General features: G+C 43.7%; 1 protein-coding gene across 1 annotated transcript in view; it reads left to right on the plus strand.

Moving 5' to 3' along the window:
* Nucleotides 1-7,502, plus strand: part of ADGRB2 (adhesion G protein-coupled receptor B2) — a 258,463-nt gene extending 250,961 nt beyond the window's left edge. The window contains 3 exon segments of the mRNA XM_061596282.1: nt 540-644; nt 2,173-2,226; nt 6,656-7,502. Coding sequence (XP_061452266.1) covers nt 540-644; nt 2,173-2,226; nt 6,656-6,835 — 339 coding nt within the window. The 3' untranslated portion in view covers nt 6,836-7,502.
* The last annotated feature ends 13,318 nt before the right edge of the window (nt 7,503-20,820 follow it).

Here is a 20,820-nt window from a genome sequence, read left to right on the forward strand (position 1 = left end):
GTTGATTAAAATGCTGGAGCCAGGGATGGAAGTATTTCAGTTGGGTTTATGGGGGAAGACGTAATATCCTTCCAGTTATTGAGAAATATTTGATAGTGGAGTGTAGTTCCAGCAGGCCTTAAAGGCTCATCATCAACTGATTTCAGCCCATATAACATTGACCTGATAAAATCTCTGGCCTTTGCTGCAATCAACCAATGGGGGAGGAGGGGAGGGTGGCAACATTCCAGACTGTCCCTCCACCAACGTTATGTCCAGAAGAGGAGAGTCGATAGCTGTTCGTAGCATTGAAGGCCACATGAGGTTTCCCACCCCTGTTCTACAAAGAGGGGACCCGAAGTGCTTGCTTAAGGGCACCTAGTGAGTTCAAGGCTCCGATGGAGTTGGAGGAGGGCTCCCCAGCTGATGTTTTTCACTCCTGTGGTTTTAACAATTAGAGTTGCATGGGAGGGTGAAGATGAGATTTTGTGCCTGAGCAAGTTCCCCCACTGACTTCCTCCCTCCCCCTTCTTGGGACTTGTTGGTTTATATATCTGCAGAAAGTCATGCATACAAGAAAGCGCCACTCAGAACTTTACCACGAGTTGCATCAAAAGTTTCACACGTTGGACCGGTATCGGGCTCCAGCTACCAATGCTGCAAAGGTAAAGGAAAGGAACGAAATCCCCCCTCACTAAGGCAAGAGGGGCATCTGACAGTGGTACCGTACACGGCTTAATCTGAGCCAGGGGCATTTAGAACTAAGAGCCTGTGCTAAATGCCCCTGGAACATGCACCGTTAAAATGCCTCTGAGCATACACAGACATTAGGACAGGTAAAGGAATTTGCCGGTTGTACACATTGTACTGCCCTCTGGGAGGGGGCAAATTTTGAGAATTAACAGGCACCAAGGCAGATGTGAACTGAAAAAGGCAGGCCCCAAACTTTATTGATTACGGCAAGTAATTGGGGTTGGTATGGCATTGGAGGTAGGATCAACATCACCTGCTGTTTGAAAACTGCCTCAGAATGCCTACTGAGGAAACCCGGGGAGTTGGCCAGTGTGAAATGGCTCCAGTGTGGTGCTTGCCAGGCATCTGAGTCCGGCTGGCAACCAGAGACACGCAGCTTCAGATCCGGCCCACTGAGCCAAGGCCATCCCCTTAAAGGGGATCCCTTTATGTTCATTATCCTGTCCAGTGCCATTTCTGCCCCTTACAAAAGTTGTGACAAATTGTAACACCTAGCAGTTCTGGCTACTCACTGAGAGACACACACAGGAGGAAAACATATCCTTTCCAACCCTGTTAACCAGCGACCACATAAGGCCTCAGGGAGAGCTCTAACCCAAAGGTGGGTGGGTTGGGTGAATTTCACAAGGGAGGAGATCCTGGCACTGTGCCAGGCCTTTTATAGGCTGTGGTGGCACTCATCCAGAAGATCCCACAGAATCTCGCAAGAGCACTAGATTCAGCCGGATTCCTCCCCCCTCCCTCGTCAGGGCCAGCCATGCAACCCCACAACCAGGTCTTCCCAGGGAAAGAGGTTTTTCCAAGGGAGGCTCATCCATTGCACTCCAAGTATCGGACCCTTGCAAATTTCCCCCAAGGGGGGAAAATTGATTGCATAGCTTTGTTTAATTGTCGCAGCACCTAATTCACTTTTGGGATTGATTGCTGAAGGGTGGCCAATTAACATCAATGCTTAATTGTTTTTTTAAAAATACAGTAACACTAAAACATGGAAGATTAAACATCCTACAGTTCCCAGGATTCTTTGGGTCATGTTCTTTAAATGTACTTTAATGTATGATATGTATGTAGCCTTAGTTACCCAACGGATTTTGCTGTTCCCGAACTTACAACAGTTCTTGTCTGAAAAATAATATATCAACATATGTATAAAAATTCGTATTTTAAAATCAAAAGCATGAAGAACTGTGTATTTAAATAAGTATCTAAATGGGAATTTTTGTGTGGATTTTTAAAAATGCAGGTGAATGTTGGGGAAAGAAAGGAAAGTGACATAGACTGGGAATAGATCGATTTGCGCATCCCTAGTATAAACTCTGTTGAAGAATCTGAATTCCACACCAAGAAAAGCCAGAGTTTGTGACCCAGGTTGAGTCGGATCGCAGGGTGGGAGAGGAGATGTACTTGAGGGGCTTAATGCTTGCTCTTCTTTTCATGCAGAGAGAGAAGCGGTGGAGCATCTCTTCAGGGAGCGGAGAAAAAAATGTGGCTGGCGTAAGTGCCCTTACATAACCAGAGATAGAAAGATGTATTATGGGCAGTGGAGCCTGGTGGCTCTGATGTCAGCAGGACAGTGAATTAGTTCTGGGTTTTAGCACCTTGGACACCTCCTCAGAAGTTTGGACTAAAATCTGGAGCGGATTCACTGCCCCACTGCCATCAGAGCCACTGATTATGGGAGAGGAATTGTTGGTATTGCCCACCTCATAGAATAAGTAGGAAATAGCCCAAAACCATCAGGGAAACATCTGTAGCTTGTAAAGGTGTATCCCTGAGTCCACGGGACACTTTTGCCATTGGTAGCAAAGGCTACCATTATATGTGAGGAAGACCTTGGTCATGTGATTAAGAGTCCAAGCTGGCACTGCTGATTGGAGTGAAGGGAGATGCTGTCTTACCTATATCCTTCCATACGTACATAGACTGGTCACAGATGATGATGCTTGTAAGTCTTATGGGGCTGCCATGTCGGATCAAATTATGCACATGAACGGGACTTAATGAACGTCCTCAGTTTTTTGGGAGAGGTGATCATAATGTTCAAACTTTGTAATTCTGGATTAGTTATGCATATCCTCATTTGTTTTTACAAGCAGTAAAGCATCCTTGCATTAGTTTTTTAATTGACATCAGACATTGGCTGGGAGCAAAGTCTGAACATTACTTGAACCAAGATGTAGTCCACAGTACTTTCTATCTAAGTCCAGCCCAGGCAATGAGCAACTTCAAAAAGATTTAGTCTTTTTGCAGATAAACCCTCTGAAAACAGAAACCCTCTCACAATGTCTAGGCCAACCTTTCTAACCTGGTGCTCTCCAGATGTTTTGGATTACATCTCCCATCAGCCCCAGACAGCACAGCCTTGCTACCTGGAGCTGATTGGGGCAGGGGGGTGTAGTCTAAAGCAGTGGTTCCCAACCTGGGGGCTATGAGGTAATCTTGGGGGGGGCATGAACAGTAAAGAAATGAATTATTCATTCATTTTTAAAAAGTCTTCCCTCCCTGAGTGCTGTCTGCTCCCCACTGCTGCTGCAGGCAACACCTCCCCCTCGCTTCAAACAAGAGGGGAGGACTTTTGCTGAAGTGTTGTTCAGGCGTGAAGCAAAAAGAAGCAAGGCTGCAAGGAGAGGCTGTTTCCCCCTTCCTTCCTGGCAGCCAGCCTGCCTGCCTTTCTTGGCTCCTGCTTCGCCACCACCTCCTTTTAAAAATTACTCTTTTTTTGTGAGGCCGCCCAGATCTCACCTTCAGCCCAGACAGAGCCGAGAAGCAGCAAGGAAGTGCAGGACTTGCTCACCCTCCATTTCTGAGGCTAAGTGTGTGTGCCAGTATCCCTCCTTACTTCCACCTGCACTCTGCCCCCCCATCTCTCCAAGATGCTGCAGCAGTTGAGGGCTTCCCCTCAACCACATGCCAGAATGCATGCCCGCCTGCACATGCTTGCAGGAGGGGTGTGTGTGTTTGTGTGTGTGTGTGCGCGGGGGGGCAATCTGTCCTCTGCTCCACTTTCATTCTGCAAGTGTACGCTAACCAAGTCATCAGTTCTGATGATCATTCCAAGGCCTAAAAGCACACCCCCCTCCTCAATCTGTGCACCTTGTTGTCTGCAGTGCACAACCTAGCATCCCCATCACCAACACATTAATGCTTCTTATTTCTTATTTATTTATTCATTATTTTATTTATATCCCACCCTTCCTCCCAGCAGGAGCCCAGGGCAGCAAACAAAAGCACTAAAAACACTTTAAAACATCATAAAAACAGACATTAAAATACATTAGAACAAAACAACTTTTAAAACACTTTTTTAAAAGCTTTGAAGGTTTTTTTTTAAAGGTTAAAAAACATTGTTTTTAAAGAAAAAAAGGTTTAACAGCAATTCCAACCCAGAAGCAGACTGATTCTTGATTATTATTAAAAAGCAAAAAGAGCAAAACCTCAGCAGGTTGGCTGAGGCTGGGATCCTGGTATTGCAGCAGAAATCTACTTACGTATTTATTATTTCATTTCTATCCTATCTTTCCTCCAAGTTGCTCAAAGCAGTGCACGTGGTTCTCCCCCCTTTCCATTTTCTCCTTATACCAACCCTGTGAGGCAGGTCAGGCTGTGTCTGGCCCAAGGTCGTCCCGTGGGCTTCATGGCTGGGTGGGGATTTGAACCTGAACCTTAGTCCAACACTGTCGCCCACTAGTGTTAGGAGACAGGACTGTATATCTTCAGACTGTCGGGAGAGGAGAGGGGGATCCCAATTTGATTGGGTCTTTGCATTAAGAAAAGAAAGCAACACCTCCCTGTCAGCAGGGAGCTTTTTATGAAACGGGATATTTGGAGATGTGATTTTGCCACGCAGCATTTTTTCTATTAACAGAGACTAAAGTTCCAGTTAGCATGGGGGGGGTCACAAAAATTTTTGAGCTTACGAAGGGGCTCCCATACTCATAAAGGTTGGGAACCACTGGTCTAAAGCATCTGGAGGGCTCCAGGCTAGGCAAGGCTGGTCTAGTTCAACTTACCCCTCCCTTTCTGATGTCGTTACAATGGAATATTTCCGCCCTGAAAGCAGAATAGGCCCATTGAAAATAATGACAATGGCTCTTAGGTCCATTGAAATTAATGGTCTACTCTGAGTAAATGTTAGTTAAATACAATCCATAGAATTGGAATCTTGAGAGTGATAGGCATATAAACTCAGTTTGAACATACTGATTAACCATGGTTTAGCATAGCAATGGGTAACATGTAGCTCTCCAGATGATGTTTGACTACACTTTCTATCATCCCAGCTGGCAAGCTAGCTGGGGCTGATGAGAATTGGAGTCCAAAGGGCCATAAGTTCCCCAACCCTGGTTTAGTGTTACATGAAACAGCTTGCTCAGAGGAGGACATTGGAAAAATCTACTTCCTGGTTCAAACTTACTACAACTTAAAGCTATGTCCAAAATGGGAACTGGCTTGTTTAAACTGTGGTTTATTGAATGAAATCAAGAAAATAGACCACACTTTGACCTTGGATTGTTTCAGTAGATAGTTCAAACGTACTTTGATCCAGTTCCGATGCAACAATAAACTGTGGTTAGTTTCAGTAAAGTGGTGCTTGTTTCCAATCTCCTTCTTGCAGTCATGCCAAAGAGGAAGTTAGGGAGGAACACATGAGCCCAAGGTATGGTTTAGCATTACATTCAAATTAAGCCATTTACTAACTAAGGAATGCCTGGCACAATTTTAATGGTATATGGGATGCCTTTGATGCAGCCCTTTGGTTACAGCAGTATTGTAGCCCCAACAATAACTGCTCTAACTTGTTTCTCCAACTCAGCCTAGTTGACAGCACAAACCTAACTCTTCCTCTCCTTCTGGCCTTCTTCTCCCGCTTTATTCTGCATCTTCCTACTTACCAGATTGCAAACAGAAGATTGGATTTTCTGTCCTTCTATAGAGCCTCAAACTGTTAACGCTAAGAATATAATTTAATCTTTTTCCTGATAAGTTTTGTACCACTCAAAGGGATGATTTATCTGTTTTTCAAGTTTTTGTTCTCGTTTTAATTATCATTACTTTTTCTTCATTTGTGCCATTTATTGTTATCGCTAGTGAGAAAGGTTAATAAACTGTGTTGATTTGTGTTAGCCCACACACCACTGGTGCTAATATCAATGAGAGTACAATGGAAAAGGTTCATTGCCACGACATCAACACTTATACATTACAGAGAGGGAAGGGGGACATTAGAAAGACAGGATAGGAGTGGGGTGGAACAGAAATTCAGTTCAGTTCAGATTTCAATGCAGAACTACCTAATCCATACTTTCACACAAAAAAGTGAACCAAAGCACAGCCATCCTTTGAAATTCACACTTCTCTGAATTTTGCAGTGCAATTCTCCAGTCAAGTGATGCATAAAAACACTTACACTAGGGTAAAGTGTGCACAGGAATGCATATATATTAGAGAAAAGAACATATATAATGCTTAGTATTAGTGAAAATGGCTTGCAAAAATTGTATATCAGGCAAAACTGCATACACTAAAGGAGAAATTTGCACCAAAATGCTGACGAATTTTCATGAGCACTTTAAAAAAAAAATCACAAACTGAAGCAGAAATGTGGATAACGGAACTTAAGTTTGGGGAAAATGAGAAACTGAGAAAAACTGAAATTGACAGACCCATCCATCCCCTAGACAGGATAGGCTTGGAATCCAGACACGCTCAATATTATTTGGACTGACTGGCAGTGACTCTCCAGTCCTACCTGGAGGTGCCAGGGATGGAAGCTGGCTCCTTTTGCATGCAAGGCATGTGTTCTGCTACAGAAGAACAGCCCTTTCTGGCCCAGCCTTTTTCAGTGGCAGCCCTGTATTTCTTGTGCGCTCTGTTTTAGCTCTGAGCAATTCTCCTCTCTCTCTGCTTCCTATTTCCCCATCAGGAGGTTACCAGCCCAGAGAGCCGGCAGCAGAAGCAAAAGTCTTGGAGCACCTTCAAGGCCATGACACTGAGCTCCTTGCCTTCCAAGCACCGGGAGAAACTGGAGCTGCATTCTGCCGACTGGGAGAAGCATTGCATGAGCCTGGATTTCTCCGAGGGGGACTTCCAGACGGAAGTGTGAGCCTCATGAACTCTGGGATTTATCGATCTATAAATATATATAAATATATATATATATTTTCACACTGACGCTTTGGAAAAAGAAGACAAAACAAGGCTGTTCCTTCCCCTTCCAGGGGTTTTACTGAGGGGGGCAGTTTTGGAAGCCATGGCCACTTGTTTAGACGCTCCTCGAGAGAGAGAGGAAGAAGAGGGTTGCAGCAGAAGATGCTGTGCCCCCTCTCCGGGTGTCACAAAGGCACGGCCATGCACACACCCCATATAAGCACCTGCTCCACTTGGAGGTCACGAGGGGAGGCATTCATATACACACACACCCCTCCTGGCAGTCCCTCCTTCTGTGCAGTGGTTCTCTGCTGGGATCCCAAAGTGCACATACAATCATGCCAGCGGCTCTTCAGTCCTCCCGCCCGCGGGACTTGGAGGGGCAGGGGCAGGTTTTCCCCCTCTTGGGGGCAAGAGAACCCATCTTAACTCTTTTCTATCTGGACATTTTCCTCCCGCCACGCACTGTGTGCAGGGCCAGCAACCTGGTGCAGAGGGTCACCACCGCCCCCCATCTCCCTATTTGAGACGTGGCCCCTGGCACCTCCCTTCCTCCAACTCCAGGTCTTCCTGCCTGGGCTGCAGGAGAGAAGATCTGGCTACTTCCCCATCCCATTCCGCACGAGGTTGAATCTGAGTCTCCTCCCCCCAAAACTCTTTCTTCCCTGTCCTCACCTGTTCTATCCCAGGCTGGGCAGGCGCTGTGTTTGTTGGAAATAAAACATTCACTCTGTGGATCTTTGCTGTCGCCTGGTTCTTGGTTTACTGCTGTTTGGCTGATGATGTGAGAACAAGCCTCAGAAGCTGCCTTATACCATGCAGATCATTGGTCCACTTAGCTCAGTACACTGACAGGCTGCAGCTCTCTAGCATTTCAGGCAGGGGACATCCTCAACCCTACCTGAAGATGTCCAGGACTGAACTTGGGACTTCAGCGGTTCAACAGTCAATCCCTCTGCCCAGAGAACTCTGGGTATTGTAGCTCCGTGAGGGGAATAGGAGGTCTCCTAACAACTCTCAGCCCCCTTCACTTCCCGGAATCCTTTGTGGGAAGCCATGATTGGTTGAAGTGGAATAATAGTGGAATAAATGTACGGTATGAATGTGCTCCTTGTGTTGTGGCTCTGGCCCACCAGGCCAGCCGCTCCTGATTGCTATTGTGCTTTTTCTGAGGCTCCCTCCTTCCCACCCAGGATAAGGAAAATAGGCAGTGTAGAATGCAAGTACAGAACCTTTTTCAACCCAAGGGCTGCATTCCCTAATTGGCAACCTTTCTGGGAGTGCATACTCATGGTGGGTGAGGCCAGAGGCAAAAGTGGGTGGAGCCACAGGTGTGAGACTTGCCTTTGTGTGTATGTGTGTGTGTGTGTGTGTGCGCGCGCTAAAGCACTTGAACAGGTGTGGAGGGCCAGGGAGAGGTCTGGCCTGGGGAAAGTCCCAGGGGGTGGATAGAGAAGCCTGAAGGGCCACATTCAGTGACTGGGCTTAAGGTTGTGGACCTCTAGCATAAAGTCACTGCTAGTGTTTTTCCCCTCCATGGCTCATGGGAGGTTGAACTACAGTTCCTATCGTCCACAGGAAAGGAAGACACCAGCAGTGTCCTACTCTGCCAGTGTGCTGTACTTATCCTGGCTGGGAAAGGCAAGAAGCCTAATGGGCCTCTCCTGTCAGTGAGGGAGTCTTCCACTGACTATTTCAGCATGGGGGTCTTGCCCCCTTGAAGGTGTGGGATGAATAGAATTGGGCCCTTTGAGAATTCTGATGGACTTCTCAAGGAGCCTCTGGGAGGGGGGAATTCAAGCCGTATGCTTATAGAGCATGAGGGACGGAGGAGAAGTTCAATTAAGTTCTCATTTGACAGCAACTCTTACCTAATTCGCACTTTCTGCAACAAAATGCTAATGGAAAGGTCATAATTTGCTCTTCTGTGAACTTTGCAATGGAGTTCTCCAGCCAAGTAATGGATACAAAAATTCATATACTAGGGGAAAGTATGCACAAAATACATATATTAATGAAAACAACATACAAAAATGCATTATGTTATTTATTTATTCATTTATTATTTGATTTATATCCTGCCCTTCCTTCCAGCAGGAGCCCAGGGCGGCAAACAGAAACACTAAAAACACTTTAAAACATCATAAAAAGACCTTAAAATACATTAAAACAAAACAATGTTAAAAACATTTTTAAAAAAACCTTTAAAAACATCTTTTAAAAGGGTTGAAATATTAAAAGACATATTAAAAGCAATTCTGACACAGACGCAGACTGGGATAGGTCTCAACTTAAAAGGCTTGGAAGAGGAAAGTTATGGGAAGTTGCCTTGCAAAAACTGTATACTAGGTAAAATTGTATACAAAAATGTGCAAGCTAGGAGAAATTCACACTAAAACACTAATGAATTTTCATGAGAACTTTTTTTTAATGCAAGCTGACATGGAAATGTGAAGAACTGAACTTTAAATTGGAAAAAAAATGAGAAAATGAGAATCCCAAAGGGACAAATTTGCCCATCCCAAATTTGGCTCTTTTTTGGAAGGAGCATCAAGCTGTTCATGTTCCCTTGCTTACTGTCAGACAAAACTGCATTGCATTGCAGCTTAAAGTGAAGTTTCTTACTTAACTTGACTATTTAAAAAAAATAATTTGAACTGTGCAGTTATGGGAGACTTTGAAAGGCCTCAGAGCAAAATTCTTTCGATCTTATCGAGGGCAGAGTTGCACACAAACTCACTGCCAGAATAATTTTTTAGTCATATCAAAACTCTTTTGTAGCTTCCTTCAAAATCCCTCAGAGGTTTTGCCTGAGGAGGGAACCTCCAAATTCACCTTGACGTTTCGCTCAGAGTGACAGTCATCCGCAATCTCGATAGATGTATTAAAAGATTAATGTAAATGTACTGCCTTCAAGTCGATTCTGACTCATGGCGACCCTGTGACACATTTCCTCCCTCCCACAGACACACACACCCCAAGAATCCTAGGAATGGTAGTTTATCCCTCACAATGCTACAGTCCCCACTACAGTTCCCAGGATTCTTTGGGGGGGAACAGAAATTTTATTTATTTATTATTTGATTTATATCCCACCCTTCCTCCCAGCAGGAGCCCAGGGCGGCAAGCAGGAGCAAGCAGAAATGTGCTTTGAATATATTTTGAAGGTATGGTGTGTATGTAGCCTTTGCTGGGTCACCATACTTGGCTGGTGGGGTGCATTTCACTTGATGGGTCACCACTTGTGTATGGCTGGGAGAGCCCCTTATTTCCAAAGGCTAGCAAAAGCAAAATATATTACACTGACGGGGACTTTTGGGATTCATTGGACTGGGGGTCCTAGATGAAATTGAAGACACAGGCTTGCAGCAAAGTTAGGCCTTTATTGGTTACGTGTGCACGGTCAGTCTCCCATGATGTTGGTGGAGAGCTGCAACATGGCACTGTGTGCCTGGGTTTTTTATACACTCCAGGACAAAGACATCAGCATTTCCCCAATCAGGGGGCTACACATCAGCATTACATAGGCATTACATGAGCATTACATCAGCATTGCATAGGCATTGCATTGGCATTGCATTCTAGTCAATCTGGCAATGTTCAGCATTTCACCAGTACATTTTCACTATGAGCATTTTCACTTAATGCAATCCTTCCTACATCTTGGAAAGTACAGGCATGTTCAGTGTCGGTTCAGTGTTATCTTATAGAGTTCAAGCTGTACCATACTAAAAAGCATAGTCAGGGAAGACAGCTCTAAAAAGAAAAAGGTTCTGGCTGACTGCTAAGCTACTAAAATATTATGAAACTTTATAGTTTTATAAAATAATATATTTTGCTTAGTTTGTATATAAAAAAAATCCCCCTCAACACAAACTTAAGAGATGTTTCCAAAATTCTTCATCCCATATTTCTCTCTGGTTTTGAAATTCCAGATTCGTGGGTCTTCTTGTTGAACCAATGCATTAGGAATTTTCCATTGTACATTTTATTATTATTATTATTATTATTATTATTTCTGAATTTTTCAGAGGTCCATGCATGCCACAGTGTTCACTTTATTTGTGTCTTTCCTCTCCCTTATCTTAGGGAATGTGTTCATTCATTATTTGAGTCTTTCCTCTCCCTTATCTTTGGGAATGTGTTCATGGGGGAGGCAGGGAAGCAATCTTGAGGCGATCCAATGTGCTGGTATCAAGACTCTTTTTTCCATGGTGTTTTATCAGTACCCAGCAAGTGCACAGTGTGCACCAGTAGAACTCCCTGTGCACTCACAGACAAATCTTGATGGAGACAGATATCCAGTCATATCAAGATTGCTTTTCAGCAACGTTTCATCAAAAGTGCACAAGTACTCATCAGAAAGGTGGGGCGGGGAAGTGGGGAGACATGAGTTATCTAAAGGAACTGAAAGCTACAGTAAACTCTGTCTAATCCAATTCCCAAATCAAATTTTAGAAATTCTCCAAGCTGCCATATACTGAGACAGACCATTAGTCTAACTTGGTACTGTCTACCCCAGCGGTTCCCAAACTCTCCCCACCCCCACCCCCGTGGACCACTTGAAAATTGCTGATGGTTTTGGCAGACTACTTAGTGTTTTTTTCTGTTTGTTGCAGCAATTGTCACGTGCTGTGCTAAAAGCTGTGCGATTTTTTAATCGTATTTTTACCACTTTTATTTCTTCGATTGTATTTTATTACAACACAATCTGCATTCCATGGAATTGCAACCCAATAAAATAAATGATAAAAACACAATAAAAAAACCAATATGAATATTTAATGTGAACATGCCCCAGACTATTGGTGGTTCACAGAGCTCAGCTTGGGAACCCCTGGTCACCTGACTGGCAGTGGCTTGCTAGGGTTTCGAACAGCAGACCTTCCCACCCCTGTTTGGGAATGCCCACGATTAGACTTGGAACCTATACAAAGTACTGATGCGCATGTTTTCCTTAAGTTGCATAATTTCAGCACATGACAGCACCTACACTCCAGAAGTGCAGGGGATCTCTGGCTATGCGCTGCATAAGGTCATATCCCACACTGGTGGTGATGTACATGAGTGAGGTTTTGCCCACTACTGGGCTGGGACTGTTGACTTCTGTCAGCTCCAGAGTACCCTGGAAGGAAAAATGACAAAATGTGTATCTTCAGCCACTACACATGTTTCCAGAGGCAGCAGGGAAGGCAAGAACTGTTTTGACAATAAATACAGCCAGCGGGGAGTCTGGATAACACCTTGAGCCTGAGTCCTTGTTAGAACAGATGGAAAACAGCCACATCAATTGGGTTCTTTGGGAGGGCTCTGCCTTGGCAGCTGTTACAGCGCAACACAAAAGGAAGAGAGAAAGAGTAGCCATGATTGATCCTTCCCTGCCCACGGAGAGGAAGAGAAGGAATCTAGGACTGCCTTTGAATTCCAAGCCAGCTGCAGTTCAGAGTTTGCGCATCCAGTTGGTAAATGATGTTTTCTTAAAGGAGGGAAGGCACCAAGTAGAATCTGCAGCATGCTCCTCAAGCCCCAGTGATCCCACACCATCTCCCAGTCCTTTGGCAAGGCCTTTAGACTGGGGATGAGACAAAATGCCCCACCCCCATTTGCAGTTGGTGAACCGGGGAGGCCATTCCCATTGCTCGGGGAAGCCTTCCTTAGTGGTGAGCATGGCTTCCACTTTTTCTAATTGAACCTTTAGATGTTTATTCTTTGTCAAAAAAGTTCAATGCTGTTTTTCATTGACAAAAGAAATTCCAAAGCTGTTGAGATGATGATAAAATAAATTGCCAATGTTTCGAGGAGTCATGATGTAGTAGTAATGGGGGATTTCAATTGTCCCGATATCTGTTGGGAGACAAATTCTGCCAAACACAGCCCCCCCAAGAAATTTCTGACTTGTGTTGCAGATAACTTCCTCCTACAGAAAGTGGAGGAAGCAACCAGAGGATCAGCTATCCTGCTTGATTGTAACCAATAGAGATGATTTGGTGGATGAAGTGGCAGTTACGGGAACTCTGGGGGAAAGTGACCACAACATACTTGAATTCTTGATTTTAACAGAAGCAAAAGCTGAGAGTAGCCATACGCACACCCTGGACTTCAGGAAAGCTGATTTCAATCAACTCAGAACAATTGTAAGTAAGGTTCCATGGCAAGCCACCCTAATGAGAAAAGGAGTCGAAGATGGGTGGGAGTTTCTAAAAAAGGAAATTCTAAAAGTGCAATGGCAAGCAATTCCAGAGCTTGGAAAAGTTACTTTTTTGAACTACTACTCCCATCAGCCCCAGCCAGCATGGCCACTGGATTGGGCTGATGGGAGTTGTAGCTCAAAAAAGTAACTTTTCCAAGCTCTGAATTAATTCCAACAAGGAAAAAAGGAGGGAAACAGCAGAAGAAGCCAATGTGGCTTCACAAAAAGCTTAGAGATGACCTGAAAACAAAAAAGGACACATACAGGAAGTGGAAAGAAGGCCAGGCCACAAAGGAAGAGTACGGGCAGGTATCACGGAATTGCCAGGATGGTGTCAGGAACGCTAAAGCTGAGAATGAGCTGAGGTTAGCAAGAGATGCTAAAAGCAACAAAAAATCTTTCTTCAGGTATGTCCATAGTAAAAGACAGAGAAAAGAAATGGTGGACAGCTACTCAATGAGGATGGCAAAATGCTAACAGATGACTAAGAAAAGGCAGAAGTGCTCAATTCCTACTATGGCTCAGTCTTCTCCCAAAAAACGGTCTGTGACCTTCCCGGGAAACATGAAGTAGAAGGGTCAGGATTGGAGCTTGAGACTGATAGACAAATGGTCAAGGAATACCTAATCACTTTGAATGAGTTCAAGTTGGCAGGGGCCGATAAACTGCATCCTGGAGTATTGAAGGAACTGGCTGAAGAACTCTCTGAACCGCTCTCTATTATCTTTGCAAAATCATGGACAACTGGTGAAGTGCCGGATGACTGGAGGAGAGCTAATGTTGTCCCTATCTTCAAAAAAGGCAAAAAGGAGGAACCAGGGACTACAGACCAGTCAGCCTAACATCAATCCCTGGAAAAACTCTGGAGCAGATTATATAGCAGTCAATCTCTAAGAACCTTGAAAGCAATGCAGTGATTACAAGGAGCAAACATGGATTTATGAAGAACAAATCCTGCCAAACCAATCTTATCTCATTTTTTGATCGGGTAACCCCCCTTGTACACTGTGGGAATGCTGTGGACATAATATATCTCAACTTCAGCAAAGCTTTTTACAAAGTGCCCCATGATATTCTGATTAGCAACCTAGCTAAATGTGGGCAGGATGGAAGAACTATCAGGTGGATCCACAGTTGGCTCCAGAATCGTACCAAAGAGTGCTTATCAACGGTTCCTTCTCAAACTGGGCAGAAGTAACAAGTGGGGTACCACAGGGGGCCCAGTGCTCTTCAACATTTTTATTAACAACTTGGATGAGGAGGTACAGAGCATGCTTATCAAATTTGCAGATAATACAAAATTGGGGGGCATAGCTAATACCGTGGAAGACAGAAACAAAATTCAAAGGGACCTTGATAGGATGGAACATTGGGCTGAAAACAACAGAATGAAATTCAACAGGGATAAATGCAAAGTTCTACACTTAGGAATAAGAAACCAAACGCAGTTATAAGATGGGGGATACTTGGCTCAGCAATACGACATGTGAGGAGGATCTTGGAATTGTCGTTGATCACAAGCTGAATATGAGCCAACAGTGTGATGTCGCTGCAAAAAAGGCAAATGCTATATTAGGCTGCATTAACAGAAGTATAGTTTCCAAATCGTGTGAAGTATTAGTTCCCCTCTATTCAGCACTGATTAGGCCTCATCTTGAATACTGCGTCCAGTTCTGGTCTCCGCACTTCAATAAGGATGCCGACAAACTGGAACAGGTTCAGAGGAGGGCAACAAGGATGATCAGGGAACTGGAAACCAGCCCTATGAGGAGAGACTGAAAGAACTGGGCATGTTTAGCCTGGAGAAGAGAAGACTGAGGGGAGATATGATAGAACTCTTCAAGTACATGAAAGGTTGCCAAACAGGGAAGGGCTGGGATCTCTTCTTGGTCATCCCAGAGTACAGGACACGGAATAATGGGCCCAAGTTACAGGAAGCCAGATTTTGACTGAGCATCAGGAAAACCTTCCTAACTGTTAGAGCCATACGGCAATGGAACCAATGACCTAGAGAGGTAGTGGGCTCTCCGACACTGGAGGCATTCAAGAAGCAGCTGGACGGCCATCTGTCGGGAATGCTTTGATTTGGATTCCTGCCTTGAGCAGGGGGTTGGACTTGATGGCCTTATAGTCCCCTTCCAACTCTACTATTCTATGATTCTATGAATATTCTTTTTTAAAAAATCAATAAAATCATCATAGTAACCAAAGTCATCAAGAACCAGCATTAATAATATAAAGGAGCAGGGATAGCCTGGATCAGAGGGAGCCAACAACTGCCATCCTCCCCTATCATTGGTGCCGCAGGCTGGGGCTAATGGGAGCTGTAGCCTAAAACATCTGAGGGGCACCATGTTGGTTATCTGTGACGTGGGTGAACAGGTATGTCTTCAACTGGCAGTAAAAACACCCTGCATTTGGTGCTCACCCGATCTCAATGGAGACAGCATTCCCCTTGGAATGCTACAGTGGAGAACCCTCTCCTCTGCACCCCTACCGAGAGGGTTCTCTGCAGGTTGCAGTACAGTCAGTAGGACCTCATCCATAGACCACTCTCTCAGATACCCTGGTCCCAGGCTGTTTAGGGCTTAATACAGCAATACCTGCACCTTAAATCTGGTTTGGTAGCTGATCAGCAACCAGCACAGCTCCTCCAGCATGCTGCCTTCTCCCCTTACTCTCAACTGCATGGCTGTGATATAGGGTTGCCAGGTCACCAATTTTCACCTGAAGATTCCAGTTTTATGGGAGTACTCTCTAGGTCTCAGGTGTGTCATTCCAATCTACAGAATCTTAGCTTTCATCTTTTTAAAAAAATACATTCCTATGTGGTCTGGTTCAAGAGATATACAACAAAATGTCAGCTCCTCTCCGTCTGCAATCTGTTAAATGAGCTAATAGCCGGCTGTTTGAATCCCCAACCTTTCAGATTCTTAGCCAATAGGTGAAGTCAGGGTTGTGATTGATGATGGATTTTGTTGACCTTCAGGCAATAGTTGGAACCCATTGCAAGTCCTGAAAATAGCTTCTTTTTCCTGCTTATCTGCGCATCATTGGTTGAATAAGTTTAGAGCTTTCAGCAGCAACAGGAGTACCTTTTTCTCTGTGTGCATATACTGGACAATAATTGAGCAGGAGATCTAGAACAGGATCATAGCAGGATGTTGGTAGGCATGCACAGTAAACTATTTAAGTTATGGTTATAATAAAAGTGTACACGTAAGGTTTTTTAATTACTTGCAAATTATAGCACATTATACATTTGAGCTTCCAAATAATTTTTGAACAGAAATTTTAAAAAGTGTACATGCAACTTATGATGCCATTACAATGTGTTCTACTTTTCTAATTATAAGGAGTCAAAGCTTAAATTTTCCTCAGCTGCTGAAGAGGACAGTTTATTTGTCTAATTCACAGGCTTTTTTGAAAACCTTCGCAATATGAAGCTTTAATCCTATACTCACTTTTCTAGGAGTAAAGCTGCAATGCTAATCCCACATACCTGGAAGTAAACCCCATGAATTTAATAGGTCTTACTTTTGAGTAGACATACTGTAAATCAATGGGACTTTTGAGTGAACTTAGCAAAGGATTGTGTTGTAAATCATTCTCTCCCCCTCCAATCCTATTTTTTTTTAAGAATTAGGCAGGGCTTACTTAAGGGTCACTGCTTTTATGTGGTAGGAAACTAATACTGATTTTTTTAAAAAAATGTTCAGCAATGACCAACTGGTTTTGACAATAAACTATTATACGGGGTGTATGTCTTTTTACATCTCCAATGTGTGTATATATGGAGTCTTTCCAACATCCTTGTTCCAATTGGAAACCAAGGCAGTTCACAAGAAATAAATCCATTTAAAATCCAGTAAGCATAAAAACAAGTATAAAACGGTTGCAAATCTACTTAAAGTGGCATGATTCTGAATTTTGGGCTGGTTGAGTGAAATTCCTTATCACTTGAGCTTGCAGGTGTTATAACTTGAGCTTGCAGTCCTGTGCACATTTCTCTGCTTGAGTAAGCCCCAGTGAATACATTGCGACTTGCTTCTGAATAAACATGCATAGGATTGCATTATAAATTTATTTACAGGTTCTGTAAATAATAAACATCTTTGACAGTTATGCTTATATAAATATTTCTTCATACTATGTCTCAATAACTATCTGATTTCACACTATGGTTGTACATTATTATTTCCTCTACATTTTAAGTGTGTCCTCCTTCCTTGGGGTGGTCATGGTCTCCCTCCGTTGTTTTCACCCTGAAGATTAGGCTGAGATATGGTAAGTAGCCCATGGTCACCCAGTAAACTTTGTAGCTGATTTCCATTTTTAAAAAATAGTTAAATGATTTATATTCAGGCAAAGTGATGAAGTAATGCAGATCCACATAATACATTTAAAGCACATCCACCTTGCATTTAAAGTGCATTACTTTCCCCAAAGAATCCTGGGAAATAGTTCTCATCACCCTTAACAAGCTACAGCTCCCATGATTCTGTGGTGGGATTCATGTGCTTCAAATGTGTGTTGAATGTGCTTTAAATGCATGGTGTGAATCTGTACTAGGTATGCTGTGTGTTAATTAGTGAATTGAAAATAACATTTAAATAGGGGAAGGACTATAGCTCAGTGGTAGGGCACATGATTTGCATGCAAAGGTCCAATATCTGAAAAATATTACTTGGAAACCTGGAGAGCCAGTGCTAGTCCATGTCATCAGTACTCAGCTAGATGGCACCAAATGGCCTGAGTAGGTATAAGGCAGATTCCTTTGTCCCTAAAAGAGGAAAGAGACCCAAGGGCCACAATGACTCCAAAAATTATTTTTGTATTTTATTTACAACATTTATATATTGCTTTATTGTAAAAAAACCTCAAAGTAGTTTACAGAAGGAATTAAAACAATGAAATTATTGGCAAAAACAGTACAAGACAGGTATTTAAAAACATTCAAAATAATAAAACCAACAATGAATTCAGAACAGATAAAAAATGTAATGGCTTCTACATGCCTGGGTAGGCTTGCCTAAACAAAAGTGTTTTTAGCAGGTTCCAAGAAGAGTACAATGAAGGTGCCTGCCTAATGTCAATAGGCAGGGAGTTCCAAAGTGTAGGTGCTGCCACACTAAAGGATTGATTTCTTACAAGAGCAGAACAAGTACTATGTGGCACCCATAACATGGAAAGCACACCTTTAATTTGGCCTGCTAGCAAATTGGCAACCAGTGCAGATTTCAGAGCAGAGGTATTATATGCTGAGAGGGTCTCACTAATGTCAGCAATTGTGCCACAGCATTCTGCACTTACTGCAGCCCCCAAGTCAGGTTGTGCTACATGGGGATTTCTGTGACCTTGGCTGGCTGCCAGGGATTTTTTAGTTTTGGTTTCTGGTTAGGAATCCTGACTTGTTGTGGGATGCTGAGTTTTCTGCTTAACTCATAGGAATCATCTTGTGGTTGGTATATTGCATTTAGGAAATCATCACTGCCTTCTGTTTTTCTTTTCCTATTTGCATTTCATTAACCTTATTGCCTTACATCCATAGAAGCAACAACAGTGGTTCCATGCATTCAGCTCAATCCCCTTAAGCCCACTGATGATGCACCTTGTTGTTTGCATGACAGTTTGTTTGTTGCCCAATTTTGTGGTAAAAAAGAATTCACATACTGGCAAATGTCACTACAAGTGCTGTTGTTTCCAAGCTACTGTCTGTGAAAGTAGACCAAAACATGTATGTTTTCTCTGGAACTCATTGGAATTGAGTTGGCTGTCAAACTGAGTTTATAGCAGCAGATGGGGTAGGTGGAAAGGGTAGAGAATCTTCTTAATTTCTCAAACCTCTGTCTGCAGTGAAGGGTCAAGTCTTTAAAGAAGTTTGGAGCAGCCACCTTAAAAGGCAGGCTGGGCATTCAAGGCAGGGGGTTGCCAACCCTGCTTTGATATGGATATATTTGCAGAGGTTCCCTTGTCAAGCCTTAGCACAATCCAAACCATATCTACTCAGAAGTAAGTCCTATTGAGTTCTATGTGGTTTAGTCCCTTCATAAGTGTGCTTAGAAGTGCAGTCTTCAGGGGCATCCATCTTTACTCCTGAGTGCTCCCATCTAACATCTCCACAACACTAGGCTTTCTTCTTCCTACAACTGCCTTCTGATGACTGGCCTGACCTGAGGGCACTTAAAACCTTCTTGCCAGAAGCAAGTAGGCTAGACTAGGCTCCCTAAGCAGGTGAGAAGGAATGATCCCAACACTTCATCTGGACCTGGAAACACCCTCCTTTAGCTAAGAATTCTATCTTAATTTCCAATCAGAGAATTCTTTTTTTGGATGGTATGCTCCAAGAAACTATGGTTGATGCTTAACATATCAATCTTAATGACATCACTGGGGCCCACCCCATGACATCACAGGGCCTGGCCCCATGACATCACCAGGGCCCGCCCCTGAAATCTCAGACTTTGATGCTTCTAACCTGTGGCAACCCTACTGTGCAAGGCCTCTGAATTGGTTGAGGGCCTGGATCAGAGTCACGTTGAGTAGGCCCAGGGTCAGATTGGGGCTGCTCTGAAGTATCAGATTGGCCCCTGACATCAGATTGGGGTCAGGGTCACACCCCTAGCATGGAGACAGTTCTGCTTGGAAATGCTACTAGGTATATCTGCACTACAGCTAAGTTTCAGTTTGTACTCTCTTTTTTTGTTATACCCTCCAGGAGAGGACCCTGGGAATCATAGTCTAGTGAGGGTGCTATAAATAACAATGTTGCCTTGTTCCCTACTCCCTCAAAGAGCCGTTTCCCAGGAAGTGGGGAAGGCTGTTTAACAGACAGGCATAACCCCACTGTGTCAAGGGTTGCTTTTGCCTACCCTTCCACTTAAAATACAGAATTAAAAGAAGGCAGGGATCAAGGAAGATAATGTAGTGGCAAATTCAGAAGTGCAGGGTCCCTTCATGATAGTCATGCCATGCCCCCTCACAGCCACACCCATTCCTATGATTTTACAATAAAGTTCACTTTCATAGAATCCTAGGACAGTAGAGTTGGAAGGAGCCTATAAGGCCATTGAGTCCAACCACCTGCTCAATGCAGGAATCCAGCTTAAACCACTGGAAATACAGGGACCTGCAGGGACCCTGCCCCCAAAATGTAAGGGGTATAAGCCCCCCATGACCCTGGACAACTACACCCCCGATCATAAATTTACAGCCCTGAAACTATTTCCCAACCCCCTCATCAACACCTGAAGTTGATCTATGGAGGATTCTGCCGTGGGACACAGCTCCAAGTGAACACCATGCTGTCTTTTCATTGGAAGTTTTGTAATCACTGTTTTTTAATAATGTTATTTGTTATTTAATTTTGTAAATTGTATTGTTTTATGGATGTATTCCTGTATCCGTGTTTTCTCTTGTAAGCAGCCTTGAGGGCCTTTTGGCCATAAGGCAGGGTATAAATAAATAAATAAATAAATAATAACAATGGTCTGCTCTGTGAGGCCACAAACAAGGCCAGAAGGTCACCCCGTGCAACCCGTTGTCCAAAAGCAGCATCCCCATGACCATCAGTCCTGACACCAGTTATGCCCCAGTTTGCCTCAAGCCTTTCCTTGGATGCCAATTCGCTACCTTCTGTAATAGCTGTTTTCCTCACAGCATTAAAAAATCTGGCTGGATTTCTGTGGACAAGTCTCTAATGAGACAGACCCCAGATGGTTCCTGGGAACTGCTGAGTTTTTAAAGCAGCT

Source organism: Rhineura floridana, chromosome 15, assembly GCF_030035675.1.
Source record: "Rhineura floridana isolate rRhiFlo1 chromosome 15, rRhiFlo1.hap2, whole genome shotgun sequence".
Classification (NCBI taxonomy): domain Eukaryota; kingdom Metazoa; phylum Chordata; class Lepidosauria; order Squamata; family Rhineuridae; genus Rhineura; species Rhineura floridana.